Below are 19,757 nucleotides of genomic sequence, written 5' to 3'. Positions count from 1 at the left end.
TAAAAGGTATTTTTAAAAGATATTTTAATACTTATTTTTTATAGAAACCAGAAGAGATTTGTAAGCACTAGCCAATAGATCCACTTACCAGTGGACTATTACAATACATTTCTTAGAAGTTTGTGTAGAAAACAACCCCAGAGAAAATAGACTACTACTACTACTTCCTTTGTGAGAGTTTTCTATCCCCCCAAAATCTTGTATCTAGGCAATTTTCTAGTTTGTTATTCTTATACTACACTAAATAAATATACTGTATTTTTAGTTAGTCCTTATAATACACTGGAGTCTCAACTTTAATCTTCAACAGATTTAAGAAGAGGGTTCTTCACAAAGTCTTCATACAATGCAGGAAAAAAAAGCCGCCTATGTTCTTTATCTACTGTGCTTTAAAGATCACAGAATTAATTCTTCTCACCAGTTTACTCCTATATGAAGGAAAAAGAAGGGTGGCATGTATATGATAGGCTACATAAAACACTTCCAGAAACTTTAAACAATTATTTGTACATATTTGGTTTTGTCCTTGGTTTTTAAAAAGGTGGGTTTTTGTGCGAGAAGGTAAAAGCAAGAATCATGTAATAACAACTACTCTGCTACCAACCCTACCAGTGATCACACAGCTTTGGAAACAGCACACACAACTCATCAGCACAGGAGGACCCTTTTGGTTTCAGAAGCATGCCTGCTAGCCTCACAGCTATCGCTTACTATGATTGCTATTTGTATTTTTGATGTATTTATCCACATTAAAGATGTGCAGTGAAAAAGCTGAGAAGTTAAACATCACTAGGATTGACAAAGTAGTAGACTTGTCTAGCTCGTTCAGAAAGGTTACTTGCTAGATAGCATTAACAAGTCTTGGGATTAGAAGATGATATTAAAGTAACTAACTGGTAACCCAAAGTAGTTTCTTGCATAATTTTTCATCTTAGCATCTCTAGAAAAATTTATCTCCTCCTCTAAATTGCCCTAGGCTTGAATGCAGGCATTACAAAAAAACCTCAAGACTACGCAGCAGTCAGAAACATGCATTTTTAAACAAAAGCAAAAGCATGGAAGCAGCTTTTCATGGAAACACTGTCTTTCAACTAAATTAATTTCTTAGTTTAAAATCCTGGTTTGGGGTCTTATTTTAAATGGCATGAATGGATTGATATTTAGTTGTCTTGTAAAGTCGATGATTACCTTCAACAGGGAGAATTCAGCCAAGCACGTAACTGTGATACTATTATCAGGCACTCTAGTAACATACTGCTAAAGGCAGGAATCTGGCAGAGGCAAGTCTTCTCCAGAAAAGATAAATATGAGTCCAATCTAATGATATTTCAGAACAAAGAACATTTACAGGGAAAAGGATTCTCTCAGAAGTACTACTTTTCCATAACTACAGATTTTCAATATATTTTTAAAGTCACACAAAGAAAAAAGTAGCCTAATCACTTGGAGCATCATCAGATACAGAAGCCCACTGTGCAGTTTGTACTGTTCTGGAGTTCAGCCTAAGCTAAGCCTGACTGTGAGCCGCTGCTTCCCTTCCAAACTGTGCACTCGTCCAAGCACATGTCAGATAATGAAATTCATACACATTGTGTTGGCACTCCTGAAGCAACTCCATCAATTGATACAGTTGCATTATGTATTCACATTTAGGCATCAAATAATGAAGATATCTGTAAAAGGTTGGATATAGATTAATGTTATTAATTTTATGGTACAGAAAACGTTAGGTCTTGTAAAGCCAATGAAACTGTTTTAGTTATGCCCTTATACTGTAGGTTGTGCTCTGACCTCAGAATAATTCAGTACTACTGTCTGGTCTTCAGGTATAATGCCTTCTTAAGTGTGTTTTGCCAAATTTTGTGGTACCTTAGTGCAATATTTTACAATAAAGTTGGTGTGTGTAGTCTTAGTAAGATTGAGCCCAAGATGATGTATGGTACTTTCACTACTTCAAATGAAGTGTGCCTTGTGGAAAGATAATTTTTAAATATTACTTCCAAAAGTAAGAATATAGACATGAACCAGTGCACAACTTTTCCCCTTATGATCAGCCAGGTTTGACGTCTTCAGAATCAATTGTTCTAAACATTAATTATCAAAAGCCCATTTAAATTAAGCCCTAGATGAGTGGAATAGGGATTTAGAAGTGAAGCCATTATATTCTTTCAATTAAACATAGGTTTAAAAGGAAAAAAATCCAAAACCATGAAAACCCTGTGATGCAGACTGATCCACAGCTATGTATTATACGTAGAGAGAAATGGAAAAGATGTAAACATGTAAAATAAACCTTAAAAAAAGTCACATAGGGCATTTTCTGTACGTTTAAAAATTTTGAAGTGTAATAATGAATTTTTTTTTTTTTAAGCTGAATGTATGCAAGTTGCACAATTAAGTAACTAGTTTGTTTCTTAAAGCACGATATGTCACATATTGCTATTTAAAAAAAAATTTTTTTCAGAGCTGCAGACCTCAGTTCCCAATCTATGTTACCCAACAATTTCTGGCTAACCAGCCCTGCATGTTTTAAAACAGCTATGGTCATATACTAGAGCTAGAAGAGAGAAAGTCAAAATTAATGATACGCTTTTCAAAAGAGGGAAAACTGAACAATTATCCATCAACTGAATCTGTAAACAATCTACAGGAATTCTGCTACAAACTTTGTTCCACTAGAGGTCCAGATGTAGTAGCTGCCATAAAATTAATCTGGTACCCTAGATAACCCTGCTTCTTTCAAACACCATTACTGCAGACCGATCGTGTCCTGAACTAGGCTGCAGCAGCTGGCTGTAAAGCTCACATGTATTTGCTTACTTTTTTCCATCCCTCTTGTCTCAGCTCTGTATTGAGTATTGAGCTCAGTACTGATTCCTCCAGTATTAAGTATTTTTGTCACTTCCGTAAGTTTCCAAATTTACTTACACACAGACAAACATTGCCTCTTTTGCCAAGTACCAGAAACCCTGGTTCCTTCTCTTCTGTTCTTTCAAGTTAAGATATTATTTTTCTTCCCTCTTGTTGCCATCTCTTATCTGAGCTATTTTCCCTACCCAAAACAACTGCAGGGAACCTAAGGCTTATAACCATTTAGAACCTCTTTCTCTGATGCCTTATGGTCATTTCTTCGTTAACCATGTAGAGGAATCCACCTGCCAGCTACCATGCTCCTGCCCAAGAATTCCAACTGCATGTCTTAACAAGCTGGCTATCATCACCAAAGTCAAATCCAGCTCAGGGAGGCGACTAATTAGTACGCCATTGTACTGGTCTTTACCTCAAGCCACAAGTTCTCTCACTATTTTATCCTTCTGATCTTCTCCCCCATCCCCCTTGGGGAGAGTCAGTGAGCAGCTCTGTGGGGCTGAGGTGCCTGCCAGAGTTAACCCACAACCACCATATTAAAATAGATCCTTTTTCTAAATATCAAGATTTGATTATATTTCTGATTTTAATTACCAAATAACCATATTCCCTTAGAAGCCTCTGAACCTATGGAAGAGATTTACTACTGCTGTCAAACTTCAAGCATTAAGATAGTTCAAAACCAAGGGCAAAAGCATCATGTTAACAGCACGCTGACTCTACCCTCAAGCCCAAGTTATTTCACTGCTGATCATATAAAAAGAAATGTTTACTGTAATATACTCCTAAGTCATTTCCCAGTCTTCCAACACAGTCCGTGTTTCAACTGTTCTCAGCTACAAAAGATTTTAAAATTTTCACCTGATATGCTGCAGAATGACAATGAAAATCAGAAAAATATACTGATAAAAAAATTCTATGCTGAATGCATCATTCATTTTTATATTAAATTTATAGCAATAGCAAACAATATTCCCATGGGCTGTGCTGAAGTGCTAAAGAACTCCATGGTAAGCACATTTAATATAGAAAGAATGCCTATTGTGAAATTTAAAGTACAAAAAGTACACAGATTCCTGAACATTTAAGAAGTTGCTGAGTTAAATCCATGTATTCCAACTGCAGCTAAGATTAGAATACAAGACACAGAAATACATGTCTGCGCTATTTTCCTGTAGGCATTTAAAATATAGGACTCAGGCTAAGTCCAGAGTTTTATGAAACCACATCCTGAGTCTTTTCCAGCCACACAAAGCCAAGGTGTTAATTTTCATCATTAGAATTATTTTGTGCCATTTCCCCTACATATAGCCTTTGGCATTAAATCACAGTAGATAGTTTCTCCCTCTTATTGCATGTGGCCAAACACAATTGCCCAAATTGCCTTATATGTTCTTACAATTAATTTGCTCAAGTATTTCAATGAGGAATATGAGATCAAGTGACTTTTTAATTTAACTTCATTAAAAGAAATATTGTATAAAATTTAGTACATATCTTGCTATTATCAAATATAGCTTTAATAATTATGCTCAGTTCCATAACTTTGTTCAGGCAAAAAATGTAAATGGTCTTTGATACATGTATTCTTATATTTTGGTCCAGAACTGGGTGTTCTCTACTACAGACAAAGCAAGTCAGCAGTGGCACATGCAAATGTAACACGTTCCTCAGCAGCTGAATAAAAAGAGGTATTTGCTTTTCACAAACTACACACTTGTAAATTCCATTAATTTCTATGGCACACAATAAAAAGGTTAATAGGTTGTTAAATATATACACTGCCATTTCTCTTCAATTTCCATGCAATACATGCAGCTAAATATAACTCAAGCAATATGCTCTTAAAATGCCAGTTAGATATGAAAAACAAGAACCTGATAAATCCATTAAATGGCAATAAAAAGGAGGAGGGGAGGAAGAAAATAATTAATTACCTCATTATTCTATCACCTATCGCTGTTCCTCTGATATTATATCTAGTAAAGGGAACAACAACTGAAGTCATTAAAAAATGCTGGGTATCATGTTTTTAAAAGGTTAGCATCTATTACAAAATGTGCTCTACATATTTCAACTGAGAAGACACCTTCTCCTCAATGTGTTAGTATATGAGACTACTTTGATTTCAACAAAAATAGTATTCAGATTACATAACAGTACACAAAGTTGATCTTATAAAATGCAGTAATTCTTCATAGATTATAGCAGAAGTAGAAGCAGCTGCATAATAATTTCCATTTTACATTCATATTTGTTTGACATTTTAACCTACTAGTTTAACATTTTCCAGGCTTAGCCTCTGCTCATAGATCAGCTTCTGTCAAAGTCCAAACAAAATTAATTCAGTCATTTAAGTAGGAAAGCAGCCCTCAGAGAGCTGTTTTGACTAATTTGTGAAAATTAAGATCAATCCATTAAAAACTGCACTCTCTGTGCATGAAGAACATACATTTTGCACAATTTTTTTTTTCCCCGCCACAGATTACAAAATATGGTGCTAAGGCAAGCCATATTATCTATTTCTGTTCCAACTAAATTTGCTGGACTTAGTAAGTTTTAAAGAAGATACGCTATGTGCATACTTCGAGACTTAAAAACCTGCATATCTCCTCATATTTGTAAGAGAAGGGATCTTTTCCTGTGGATTCCCTAAAATGCCCAGAAGGTTATTTTCTCTGTTGAGTATCTAGCTAAACTGCTCTGCTGTACAAAACAGGTTTCTTTTTTTTTTTTAATTTAGAAATATTCCGTGTGGTTTCTTATACATTTTGTTAAAAAGAGCATGTATTGACTAGCCCAATGACAATAAAAAAATTAAATAACTATATAGCTTCTTTTAGTCACTGATCTTCACCATTTCTATAGTCATGCTCAGTGGCTACAGAAATGCCACAGAAAAAAGTCAGATGTCACATTCTTAATTATTTCGTTCAAAGAAATGTCCTTCTGTGTCAAAACTATTCCTAGGTGGTTCCTAGTCAACATTCAGCTGACAGCCAATTTATCAGCCAAAGGGTGTGTATTTCTACACATTTTGCTGCTACTATTCCAAGTCCTTTTCAAAATATTAAAGCAGGTACAACCTTTGTATTTCCATATCTGTTGCATAGTCCTTCCTGACAGTTTAATTTCAGGTTAATTGGTGAGAAACTATCTATCCTCATTGTGCTTTGAGATTTATAGGCATCCATAAAGAGATCATGTCCCTCGTAGCTATTCTTAGATTATGTAAGAGAGAGAAAAAGACCCAATCCTCAGTTTGAAAACATTAAAAGTTGGATTTGTACCCAAACAAAATTCAAACAATGGAAGCTCTGTAAACATTAGATTTGCAAAATGGACAACATTCTGTTCATAAATCTGAAATCTACATCCATCTTACTAAAAGAGTTGATGCAGCAGGAAGGTCTCCATTTATTTAACTAGAGGTACTGTCAACAGAGCTATCAAAAGGGTATTTCTGCCACTTCTTTTCGTTAAGAGGAAGTTTAAGATCATGATTTCAGAGTACAGAATCAGAAGTCTACCCTTCCTTCCTTGGTGGAGAACGTTGTACTTTACAGTGGGAAAATGACTCTGAGACAATTTATCTTCATTTCCCCAACTATGGAGTTTCTCCTCAATATAAACAATAGCTACTTATTAAGGTATACAAAAAACACAATCTAAAGAAGCCTAAAATTGGTTGTGGATCGAACTAGTAATGCTATATACTCAAAAAGGCTTATTATTCAAACAGCTTTTAGCATTCTGTTTCAGAAGGCTACAGCCTCCTTTTTATTTTTTGTCCTAGAGAAAACTTAGAATTAAACATTTTTTTGCCTCTGCATAACATAGGTTCACAAAAGGTAGATTATTGCAGGCTAGCCATATAACCTTCTCCAGAAAGAAAAAAAAACAAAAAAAAAACCCAAAACCACACAACCAAAAAACCACAAACATAAAAGCCCCAAAGCAAGTCCCCCCTAGATATTCTAGAGAGAAAAAAATCTACTTTATTATTTCTATATTAATGCCATTGATTATAAGATGACACACTGGATACTAAATTATTGGATAAACTTGAGAAAATGAGATTTAGTACAGGAATTGTTGGGTAACACAATTTACTAAGTGAAAAAAGAGAAAATGTAAGCCTATAGGAAGCACACTGGTGGAGCTAAGCACCAGTCTTGCAGGCAATTGTATTTAATATATTGCTAATCGTCTTTCAACAAAATGTAGGAATGTATTCATGCAGTGCATTGAGGACACGAGGTTGGGTAACTTTATGAATATAGAGGGGACTGTAGGACCTTGAGAAAAAAAGGTGGGTAGAAATTCAGTAGTATAAAATTCACAGTCATACACTTCTGAGCTTCCTTCTGGTGAAAGATAAGAACACATTAATTAGAAATAACAAAGTAGGAAAGACTTCAGTATACTAACTGATCTTGTGTCTGACCACAAGCCACCACTAGGAGACAGCCACAAGCAAGAGAGGAGAAGGATATAACTACAGCCCATTTGTGTCTCAGAGAATCTTCTCTAGACCAAGAATAATACTCATACCATTAAGTCCTAGCAAAATCCAAACAGTGCAGTGTGCGTAATTCTGGTCTACCACATTCAAGAAATAAGTGGAATATGGAGGAGCCCAGACAGGAACCAGCATGATGGCAGGAAAACCACAAGTTTTTATTGCTAAGAGTGAGGAAAAACTTGGCACTCTTAGTCTAGCGAGACAAAAGTTGAAAATGGACAGGATGAACATCATTCAAATGATAAGCAGTGGACGAAAAAAATTATTTAAATCAAAACAGTATGTTAGCACAAAACAAAATGACTAATTTTAGTCAATTTATACCCATTATAGGAGCAATGTTTTGAGGAAGCTTCCCACTAGTTAAGGGGCCAGGAGCATTTTATATGAATTTAATCTGTTTATGAGAGGGATTATATGCTATAACAACTGTCATAGTAGTAGTAGCAAGGACTTCCAAGTCCCTTTCACTCTATTTCATATGAGAGATAAATGCTAAGAAAGCTTATAGCTAGCCTTTAAGACCACCAGTGCCTGCTTTCTCTCTGGAAATCCAAATTCCTTTGAGCATGCATAGGATGTCTTATTTTTCTTCAGTACCTCAGAGGGCATTTAGAAACTCCTGAAACCAGAAGAATAGGGGGGAACGTAATGTAAACATACATCTGACTGTTCAGAAGTTAAACTAGAAAACTTCACTGCTTGTGCACACACAAAAGCAGAACAAAATGAATTGGTCAGGCATTAAACCTGAGTAATGAAAGCCTGGACGCAATCCTAAACAAGTACTGACTACACAGCAACTTTTGTCAGATTTTATTTGGGGGAAGAATAAGGGAGCAGGGGGCTGCATAAAGAATTTTAATTATATCATTAATTTAGTTGAATGATCTTTCCTATATGATAAATTTAAACTGCTACAGGAAGAAATCTCGCTGCACACGAAGGAGGAAAAAAAAGCATGCCAGATGAAGTGTAACTTCATTTAAGATGTCCTCACTAGTGGGAAATTGTAACAGCTATACGATACCTGGAAGTATCATTCTTATTATATTACTACAAGAACTACTACATCATAGAGACAACAGGTGCATGAAGAGAAGCTAAGAATCCTGCTTGAAAACAGAACTGGGGTTAAAATTGCAGGGCTTTTCACAGCTTGCTCTTCAATCACTAGATAGTAATGAACATTGGCTGTGCAGTGGAAATTATTTATGCCATTAGATATTTATCTACAATTACTTACTATTGCATGGAGAGTTAATGGATTAAGACAGAATCTGTATATATTGGGTTTTTTTCATAAAAACTGTCATTTAGTGAGCAGAATTACTCGTGCTATGTAATAAGTAACCACTGTTCTTTTTGTCACTACTGACAATGTGGTGGCATGACTTTTTAACTGCAAATTATTCAAAACCTTTTCTATACACAACTATTAAATTCTTTCTGATTTCCAAATGAATACATATTGTAATGCTTCCTGTAAAGAATTTGCATTGCTAGCATAAGAAATTAATAGCAAGATAATGTTGCCTTTGAACAGGATAGGAGTAAACCTAAGGCACCCAACACTAGATCACATAATATCCAAAACAAATAAAAAAAGCTATTTTCTTATGTCTAACAATAGAAATGCTGCTTAAATAATTATTACAGCTTTTTAAAAGTCCAAGAATTGAAATTAGTTAGCAAAGGTATTAAACCAGCAATACAAAAGCGGGGGCTAAGTTTACTGAATGATCAAACAAGTATGTACAGCTGCTTATATTTTACAAGAAAAAAAATACACAAAGCTTACTAAACATGTCTTTCATTAATGATGACAACTAGTAATCTATCTTTTTTTTTTTACTGCCATACATACTGATATTCAATAATCAACAAAAGAGAAAGGATTAGAGTTTCTCCTTCAGAGAAAAAGAAGAATGAAAAATTGAACACATCTGTCTTAATCTATGTACTACAGACAAACACAGCATTGCTGAGCAACAGTTAAAAGCTCTTGCTTTGCCAAAGTAAGAACACCTAAAGTACAGTTGAAAGAAAATGTAGGTCCCTGTACAAAAATTTATGAACTTTCTATACTTATGACTACAGGTAGAATAATAAAAAATGAACTGCAAATATTTAGCACTGGGGTATTCAACAGGCAAGAAATAAGTACAAGCAGGTATTAGATTTGTAGGAGCTTGCCTGGCTAGGAGGGAAAATATAGCTATACTAATCTTACATATAGGCAAATTAGACTCAACTATCAAGCTCTTCGCTAGTTGTAAGAGAACTATTTATTTCAATTAAGGATATGAGGCATGGGTTTCTAGATTTTCCATTTAAAAAAAAAAAAAAAAAAAAAAGGCATTTTGCAAAGCAATAGCAGAGATAAGTATTCCCCTAACCTGTGTCCTGGTCCTCCTCGATACCTTGCCCCTGGGATCAGAACAGGATCATCATCACTATCATCAGTTTCTTGGAGAGCTGAGGTCCTGGTAGAGGACTCATCTGGAGTTGCAAGCCCTGAGGATTCTGGGTGTGGCTGAGGTTCATTGTTTGCAGCAAGAGAATTGGCAGTGAATTCAGCACTTTGACTTGAAATTTCTTGATTAGCACTTTTTTCACAGGAGGCTTCTTCCTCTGCATTTCCAGACACAGCGTCAACATTGTGACCATTTTCTTCTGGTTGGATTCCAGAATGATCAGGACTGGGTTTATCTGATACAGCTAACAGAAAATATTGGGGAAAATAAGTCACAGCATTTAATGATTATAGCCTATTTTAGAAGGCATTCTAAATGGTCATAGAAGTTAAATTATGCATAGTGAGTTTATATTGGAAGTTTAGTTTTTCATTCTCTACTTCTTCATATAACTATATTTGAAAGAGTACAGATACATACTTGCTTCTGTCGTCTCTACTGTCTCATCTGTAGTTTTCAGTTCTTCAGCACTTGCATCTTCCTTGTGAGATTCATCAGGAACTCCGAAATTAAACAATTTAATATTAAATCACATGATTTCATTTAGATGCACATCTATAATGTAAGCAAATCTAAATGATACTAGCACTCCTAGATGAAACCAAAGCAATTCCCACCAAAGTCCACATGTCACTTTACTGAAATCTCAGATACTTAATCACATTAAAGTCAGTATACATAAACCTCTCTAGTTGCCCAGGTCAATACACTAACAAGGAAAAAAGTATTTCTTTCTTGTTCCTCAATATACTAATATCCTATGCTATGAGAACTTTAGCTGCAAAAATAGCATTAGTACTCTTGAAACAGATGATCACGTACTGAAAGTTATTATTTTTGAAGGGAGAAATAATTTTTTAAATCCTTTATTAAAAAAATTATAAAAACATTGCTCTGAAATCAGTCATTTGACTTGACTGCCCTTTTGGCAATGAATTGAGCAAGACAACCACATGCAACAAAATACAGTGAAAGCTTGAAAGAAATATAACAAAATACCTAGCGCTCATTTATGACTGCAAAGCGCAGTTGTTCTATTTTTTGATACAAATTGGGGCAGAACTTGTCCTTAAGAAAAATGAATAAGGGTTTTAGAACTAAAGACAGGATAAGTTAAATTTGTTTATATTTATTTGCAACTATCTCAGGTTGGTTATCTTTTTCTTTCCTAAAAAAATTCATGTTCTATTATGGCTGTATTCTGCCTTCATATGCGTGTGTATGAGACTCCCATTGTTTTCAATGGTAGTCATGAACATATAAGAGCAGAATTTTTACCTTAACATTACAGAAATAACACTGTATCTTACTTGTTTCTTCATCTTCAGGCCCTGACTCTTCTGAGGCTTTTGTTTTTACAGAGTCTTCTTGGCCTTCAGTTTTGCAATGACTTCCACTCCCTCTAGAGCTTGAAGTTGTGCTGCTCCTGGCAACATAACATGTAAAAAAAAAAAAATTAGAAATAATGTAAATAGATCATTGCAATAGCACAGCCTGACCATCATCATCTTTCTCACTGCAATCTCACAATTCAATAGCTCCTGGCAGCAGCTACAACTAACAACCTTCACAGCAATTTCAAAATTCTCTTTTATTATGTCAATCGCCACTCATCCCACACTATTCCCCTGCATCACAGAACCCTGTTGTCTCCTTCCTATCTTTTTTTTTTAACCTTTAAAGGATTTCTTCATTGCTTTTCAAAATACTGTGAGAACTCAAAAGGATTTGCTCTCTTTCACTATTTATACTTTTTTTTTTACATGTATAAATGATCAGAGATCTTAAAGGTATTACAAGCTGTCAGCTGAACACTAATACATAATCTTATCCCATCCAATTAAAAAAGTGATTCAGATAAAATTCTCCAGGTTCTTCACCATTAACTATCATTCCTGTATCACTTGAGGCATGGACGTCTGATGTCGGCTTTCAGTCCTCAAAGTTTTGTTATTTCTCAAGAGTCACTATAAGCTGGTACTTGAGATTTACTCCCCATTCGTGTTTAGATAATTATTGTGGAACACCAATTTCTGTTTACAATAAGGAAAATTATTCCTCAGGAAATATGTAATACTGCTGTTCTGAATATCATCAAAACTAATGTTTTTAGACTCTCTAGAAAAGACCTTATTTTAGGAAATGCAAAGCCTTGTTCCTGAGCTCTCCCATTCTGTCCTGTCCCACATCTGTGTTGAGGCCTCAAACTTAGGCAAACCACTGGACAAAAGTGGAAACAAAAGATAAGTTATGGGAATTATAAGCATGATTCTCAAGAATTTAGACTGTATTGTTACAAGTATCTTCTTACCTGTGTATGTTACTACTAAACTATTTTATATGCTACATTGCTAGAAGCAGCACAAATCATGCTTAGCCTAGATTCTTGAGAATCTAGTCTAGACTTCAGTACTTTTTTACATTAAATATGAGAGCTTTCACTCATCTTGATGAGCAATAGTCTGTCTCATTGCTGTACTGGATTTGGAGTATGTAGAAAATTTTTGTTAGCCCTTACAGTATTTCTTCTAAATCAAGAATTTTCAGCATTGTTTCTGAATGGACAGACAAGAAGGGTACTGCTAGACACCAAGTCAAGGGGTTTTGCTATTTCATGCCTCGTATGATATTATCACTTTTATGAACTTAATCACAGTCTAAGCACTAAGATTTTTTTTTTTTTTGACCCTTAGGAATCTACTTTCTAGCTCAACGCTCAATGCTAATTTACATCCATGTATTACTCTGCTTTAACTTTTACTTCATCGTTATTTTTCACATCAGCAGTTACATGAAGAGGATGTTTTTGAGAGAGCAAAATAACACCTTGTGCTTTTGTTACATTAAGCCCTGCTGTCTGCTTCCATAGCAGGTTTTCTGTTTCCCCAGTTCTCCATATAACCCTTCTTTAAACCTCTGCCAATTGTTTAATAAAATTTGGTTTCTGTGATACAGTGGTAGTATTATTTTATTATTACACTAAAAAACCCCACTAGAATAAACGGACAAAACATTTGTTAATGCTCTGTTCCTCTTGTGAAATTTGCCCTTCCTAAAATATTAAACAAAGATGACTACAAAACTAAATGCAGAATTAGTTAAAAGCATTACAGCAAAACTAATTCTTTCAAAGCTTGCTGGATTTGGACTCTAAATAGAAGTATAGTCTGATAGATGGGTTGAACATAACTGTCACAGTATTTCAGATTCACATGGGCAAAAATCTTCATTCTTGTGAAAACACACAGATCACTGCTTAAAGTTTCCAAACTGCTATGGGCAAGGTGTATGTTTTAGGTCTAAAGCCACAGCACTTCAGAATAGCTAAATGTGGTCTTTGGGGGTTTTTTCCCCTAGTAACAAATGCCATCAAGCATTTCTACTTCCTGTCTTCTACAGTAATATTGAAAACATAAGCAAAGGAATAGAAGTAAGAGGTGATAAAACAAGGGTTGTGGTTGTTTTGGGAGATCCTGAGGTGCTCTAGTGATAGACTTGGATACAAAACCAAGTAAGTCAGGCCAGTTAAACAGTATGCGTTTATTATCTGAAAAGGATGCCATCACTGTAATACCTAAGCAGTCCACAAAGCTGGTATCTTAACCATATGCATTCATCAACACCTCTCAGACACAGAAATACTGTTACACAACTTGGAAACTGTGCCACAGAAAGACTAATTTGCAGAATACCATATGGAGAAGTCTGGCACAGCAGAGAATTAAAACTGAAGCACCAGCCCCTGGACCACCTTTCCATCACTGTACTATCTTGCTTTAGTAAGATAGTGAACACTAATATTATGCTAGGGTTTGATGAAGATAGCATGTTTCAAATTATGTTAGCATTGAAAAGATTCACAGTAAATATCACAAAAAACACCTTTTGCATAAGTGTCATGCTAAAGTATAAACTGTCTTTTATGTTCTGAATGCATTAAGGACTACAGACCTTTCAAATTGTCTATATGCACCTAAAAATATACATATACCATACAGAAAAATAATTTTTCTGTATCTATGCTAGATGACTGTTAGTGATGTGGGCTGATCAGTAACCAGTCAAAACCAAAATTAACTTCTTACCACTCATCAGTGAAGTCCAGTTTTATCGTGCTTGTAGTCGTTCCTTCTGTACTGTAGTGCAAACTTAAAACTGGTTCACCTGTTCCTGTTCGTGGCTTATCACTCTCTGTAAATATGGGGTTGATAAAGTTTGGATGGGCATCAGTAATATACAAAAAGCTGTTATAATTCTGAAGATTCATTTAATTATCCTAACAAAGGCCAAATGTGGTAGTAACATGTACAATGTCTATTTAAGATCTCTTAGAATACAAGCAAAAAGTTAAAAAGTTTCAGAGTAAACACACCAAATTTTCAATACTTTAAAAATGGCCTAAAATTATTTGTATTTTTAAGAGCAAACAAAGAAGATGCTGTCCTTCAACATGCAGGTAAATAAAATTGCAGATAGGTATCTGTACACACAGTATTATCCTTTATAAGCAGCTCCCTTTTCTATCAAGTAAATTAATAATTAGAATATAAAATGTTTTTGGAAGTGGTGTTCACTCTTTTTTGCCTCAGTAAATACACATGAAAAAAGATGATGAGATCTAGACACAATCAGTGGTCTAGAAAAATCACCATCCCCTTTACTTTTTTTTTCTACTTAGAACCCAGTCAACTACCAATATCCTTAGACTAGCTGTAAATTGTCAGCTAGTTGTCATAAAAACACTGTAAATTCATGTTCTGAGAGCTTTGGGTTTAAAAAAAGCCTTTCATATTATAACAACTGCAAGCAGAAGGAAAGTACTTGCAAAATGAACTATTCACAATGTCCAAAAGCAACAGAAGTGAAACAAATTGAAACCCACGGCAAGTCTGCCAAATATCTGCTGCATATATAATTTTAAGGATGTTCAGTGGGCTCCTTCAAAACAGAACTGCTCAATGACATCCACCTACCCACCACCCTTGAGCAAAATTAAGGCAAAATTGCCATTAATACCAAAGTTGGCCTTGGGCAACACTAAAAAGTTAATGGAAAGTACCATCAGATTAAGCTTCACTAAAGGTGCCATTCTCTCAGAACTCAGATGGGAGAGTTTACTTAGTATTAAGCACTCAAATGACCAGTAAGTAGCCTATGTACTATTGCTTTTCATGAATACTGAGCTTTTTAACTCAGGACTGTTTGGACAAAACCATGCCATATTTTCTTTGGTTTATAGACTACAGCAATTTGACTATAAGTATACTTGCATTATTGGCAGCAGACTGACATTTATAATAAAGTAAAATCTTCAGATCATCTTTGGGTAAACATCAATTAAAATCTAACTTTTGATTCAAGCACAAACCTACAAATTCCCCCACTATAAAGGCTATTATTAAAACAGTAATGGCTACAATACTGCCACAGGATATTTATTTTAAAAAATACAATTAAGTTATAGGAACTATGAAATAGCACATCAGAATTTAACCTAATGATCAGTGCTCATATTTTTAAACTGCTGACAGACAGAAGCCCACTCACAGGATCAGGGCAGTGATCAGCTGCCCCAAAGAACTATAAATACGTATTTCTACATATTCTGAGGAGAAATTAAAACAAACAAAAAAAACCCCCAACAAACCAAAACACAAAAACCCTGTAAGAAAAGTTAACATATGTTTATGTGAAAGAGAATTAACCAATTACAACTATGATCCTAATTATACATAAGGCATGGGCTTCATTCTATGCAAAGAAAAGCTCATAGCCTCTCTAAAATAAAGGTTCCAGTTACACTTTTATTAGAGTTGAGCAAGGATAAAACTGATCAAAAGCAAGGTTTCCAGTTCCTGAAATAAACTAAGGAAAGAAACAAATGTAAGAAAATGTTTTATAGTGGCATATATAGATATTTTGAACAAAAATGACACGTTCTTTTAGTTAAACAGGTGCTTTCTCTATTTTTTGGCAACCTATGAGCACGCATCTCTTAGTATAAAGGTATGTTCAAACTTTGAGCATCCCTTCCTAAGCAAGTATAAATACTGATCGTTCCAACATACTGCACAAGTCATCAGGAGCTGGACACTGAAAGAATAAAAAATGACATAGTTGCAGAATTTTTTACTTCCCTTGTAACAGGTACAGAGAAGACATTATCTTTGAATCGGGAACCCAGATAGGTAAAGAAAGACAACCTACTGCCTTGAATATTCCAAGACAGCCACAAAACAATGACTATACTCTAACTTGATACTGCTATACAACATTTGCTTCAGCACAAAACTAATTAACATTACTGACCAAAGTAAACAAACCTAATTTAATATTAGGCTTGTGTTATAAAGCTCTGATCACATTATCATAACAGTGCTTTCCTGTCTTAAAATCTCAACATCAAAAAAATTAACCAAGATGCATAAAGACTGTCCTCTGACTACACTTACTGTGGAAGCAATGCTCATATTTATTCACACTCAAAAAGTTGAAAGAATTGCTATAAATGTATCCAAAGAGGGCACTGACTGTGAAATTATTTTTACAGATTTCTGGAGACAGATAGCTGTTAAACAATATTGTGCAATAGCTTTTCCTTAAATCTACAATAACATGAGATACAATTTGGATTCAGTCAGTTTCTTCTTTAAACTAGCTCTAGGGCATGAAATCGACACTAGTAAGAACAAGAAACTTTTTAGAAGACAGATGACACAAGACTGCACAGAATTAGTTGTGTAGTTCACTATTTTATATTAAACTTACACTGCTAATGAAAGCTGAATGGGAGCCTCTGTGAAGAAAGCTAATAAGCTTTGCCTAGTACATAACTGAACATTCTTTTAGAGAATCCACATAAAATCCAGAAGTCATGAACTCTTTGTTTTCAAGAACAATGTGATTGCCAAAGACTGACTAGATCAGAACGAAGCACTGTTCTCTTTCACTACTAGGTTCATCCTATCAGGCCAGATCTACTTCACATTGCTAAAAAAATGAAAGGAAGAGGAAAAGTCATACAGCTTCTGTGATTTAGGAGAGCACTATTGCCAAAACTATTAATCTGATTGCAAGCTCTAGCAGGGTAGTAATTTCTCCAAGAGGAAGTTGTAGCTTGTCAACACCTTACTAAACTCTATTCCAAATTCTTCAAAAGTACCTTGAAACTTTACTTAGATTTTACAGCCAAACACATTATACTTTAAAGATACTACTGACAACTTACAGTCATAAGCAACCCTGCCCTAGAAAAGACACTCCCATGAAATGGTCCATTCTCCAGGTGCCTAAAGGAGGAAGGTACTTTTAAACTACCACCATTAGAACTGAAGACAAAATTCATAACCTTATTTTTTAAAAAACCAAACCCCACAACTGAAAGCAGTACCCCTCATACACACTGTTTCCATTAGAAAATGAAACTATGCAAGTGTAACATCACAAAGATTGGGTCTCAACTATGAAGTGGTAAGTGCATAAAGACAGGTTTACAGATTGCATTACCTAGTTAAACTAACATTGTAAGGAACTTCAAGCTAGTTTCCCACATCTCAAATGCTGCCCTATTCACTAGTCTATTGGCAACCCCACAAGAAGAGGATAGGTGACTTTTCATGAAAAACTTCCAAAATAATTCCTATCCAGCACTAATCAAGATCTCCTCATGAGAAAATCAGCTTTGTACATTCTGAAGATAGGGTTATATTCTGGGTGAAAACCAAAGACAGTTACTTCTGAAGGGAGAAAAATCGATCCAAAGAGGAGAAAATAAGTGGTGTATTTCAGAAAATAGGAATTCCATGGGAAGGCTTAACGCATGAACATTTATCAGAAGCAGCTGAACTCAGAGGGAAGGGTGGAGATTCCTTTATCTAGTGAGGAATACCGACTGAACAATGTTACACTGATACCAGTCAGTATAAGGCACAATAACATCTAAGGGAAGACCGAAAATCAAATAATTCTTTGGACCAGCCTAATCTATAGCCCAAGGCATACAATTTCTTTGCCTAGATGATTCCTATGTGAATTAGATGTAGTACTGCACTTTACCGAAGGAGGCAGTACAGACAGCACTGTGCCTTACAACAAGGAAGCACAGGTCTGAAATTCTCGAGCTTGGACCTGGAGAGCTCACTATAGTCTGGAAAGTCTATGCGCATACCAACACTCAACCAGTTCATCTGACTGGGAGGCAGAGCTAATAGTTGGGACACAACACATGCCAGTACAGTTTCAAGGACTTACAGTACTGTTTATGAGCAAGTAACTGCCATAGCTGCCATACCAGCTTGTTTTGAGCCAGTTTGTCCTGGTTTCAGCTGGGATAGAGTTGATTTTCGTCCTAGTAGCTGGTATAGTGCTATGTCTTGGGTTCAGTATGAGAAGAATGTTGATAACACACTGATGTTTTCAGTTGTTGCTGAGCAGTGTTCATACCAAGTCAAGGATTGTTCAGCTTCTCATGCCCAGCCAGCAAGAAGACTGGAGGGGCACAAGAAGTTGGGAGGGGACGCAGCCAGGACAGCTGACCCAAACTGGCCAAAGGGGTATTCCATACCATGTGATGTCATGCCCAGTATATAAACTGGCAGGAGTTGGCCTGGGGGGATCGCTGCTTGGGAACTAACTGGGCATCAGTCAGTGAGTAGTGAGCAATTACACTGTGCATCACTTGTTTTGTATATTCCAATTCTTTTATTATTATTACTGTAATTTTATTATTGTTATTGTTATCATTATTAGTTTCTTCCTTTCTGTTCTATTAAACTGTTCTTATCTCAACCCACAAGTTTTACTGTTTTCCTTCCGATTCTCTCCCCCATCCCACTGGGTGGGGGGAGCCAGTGAGAGGCTGTGTGGTGCTTAGTTGCTGGCTGGGGTTAAACCACGGCACATCTCAAGTATCTATAATGTGGCACTGAACAATCTGGACGTCACCATAAGGGATTACTAAACCCTTGCACTAACTTGCAAATATCTATAAATATCAGTAATCAGTATGGCTTCTGTGTATGTAGGAAGCAGCAAGATGGTATGGGATGCATGCATACATACATTTACACTTCAAAAAGTTACTGAGCTAGTTCTCTGGCTTCAGGTTCCCTATTTAATCATACCAATTCAGGCAGTACCTTACAGTCATAACATTGCCTTTACACTGCCTTTAAATCTAACAGCCACCCTCCATTATTAAAATCACAGTAAAAAAAAAAAAATCCAGCATAGATCACTGTAATCCATTTGAAACCATTTTGTACAGACAGGAATGACTTACAGCTTCTTCTGGACTGTCAGAATAATGGTATTATAAATTTATATGTTTGTAATACATATCAAAGGATCTTTAAACCCAGAAATTGTCTTAAAACATAAATGCCAACAAAAAAGACTAGTCCAACAAAAGACAGCTGATTCAGTAACAAGATAAGATAGGAATAAGAAAGAAAAAGCATTTCTATATTAAAAAAATATTATTCGTTAGCTACTTATACTTTTTTGAGATTTCTGTTCAAATATGAATTGAAACTAATGCAGTTTAACTTCAAAAATCCAACTGGATCTCAGCAAATTATTCTTTCTGGTTATCATTTGGACAACAGATTTCCTAATAAATTACTTCCTTTTCCAGATCCCTAGTTTTTCAAACCAGAAGTAACATTCTGTGTCTCTTCAGGTGATCCTCACCATCACAACAGAAAAACATTGCCTTAAAACAATCAGAGAACTGGTCTACCAATAAAGTCTAGGTAAACAAATGTACTTTGGGTTGGTTTTTTTTTTTGCATATTAAAAAGCCTGAAGTGCTTTTATGAGAGGAAACCTCTTCACATTACTTCAAGTAATTTCTTAATGCAGGAAAAAATTATTAGAAAAAAACTCTG

General features: G+C 35.3%; 1 protein-coding gene across 8 annotated transcripts in view; it reads right to left on the bottom strand.

The window, feature by feature from the left end:
* The window catches only part of DCAF6 (DDB1 and CUL4 associated factor 6), a 91,624-nt gene that overhangs the window by 12,985 nt on the left and 58,882 nt on the right, over window positions 1–19,757 (bottom strand). For 6 of the 8 annotated variants that reach the window (XM_069785462.1, XM_069785465.1, XM_069785466.1 and 3 more), the window contains 5 exons: window positions 13,956–14,061; window positions 11,181–11,296; window positions 10,291–10,374; window positions 9,793–10,114; window positions 4,806–4,847 (listed from right to left, as the gene is read on the bottom strand). In XM_069785462.1, coding sequence (XP_069641563.1) covers window positions 4,806–4,847; window positions 9,793–10,114; window positions 10,291–10,374; window positions 11,181–11,296; window positions 13,956–14,061 — 670 coding nt within the window. The remainder of the gene's footprint in view (window positions 1–4,805; window positions 4,848–9,792; window positions 10,115–10,290; window positions 10,375–11,180; window positions 11,297–13,955; window positions 14,062–19,757) is intronic. The other 2 variants (XM_069785464.1, XM_069785470.1) reach the window with 1 other exon arrangement.

Source organism: Haliaeetus albicilla, chromosome 6 (assembly GCF_947461875.1).
Source record: "Haliaeetus albicilla chromosome 6, bHalAlb1.1, whole genome shotgun sequence".
In the NCBI taxonomy this organism is placed as follows: Eukaryota; Metazoa; Chordata; class Aves; order Accipitriformes; family Accipitridae; genus Haliaeetus; species Haliaeetus albicilla.
Note: the sequence above shows the minus strand (reverse complement) of the source record. Positions and strands in the feature narration are given on the sequence as shown.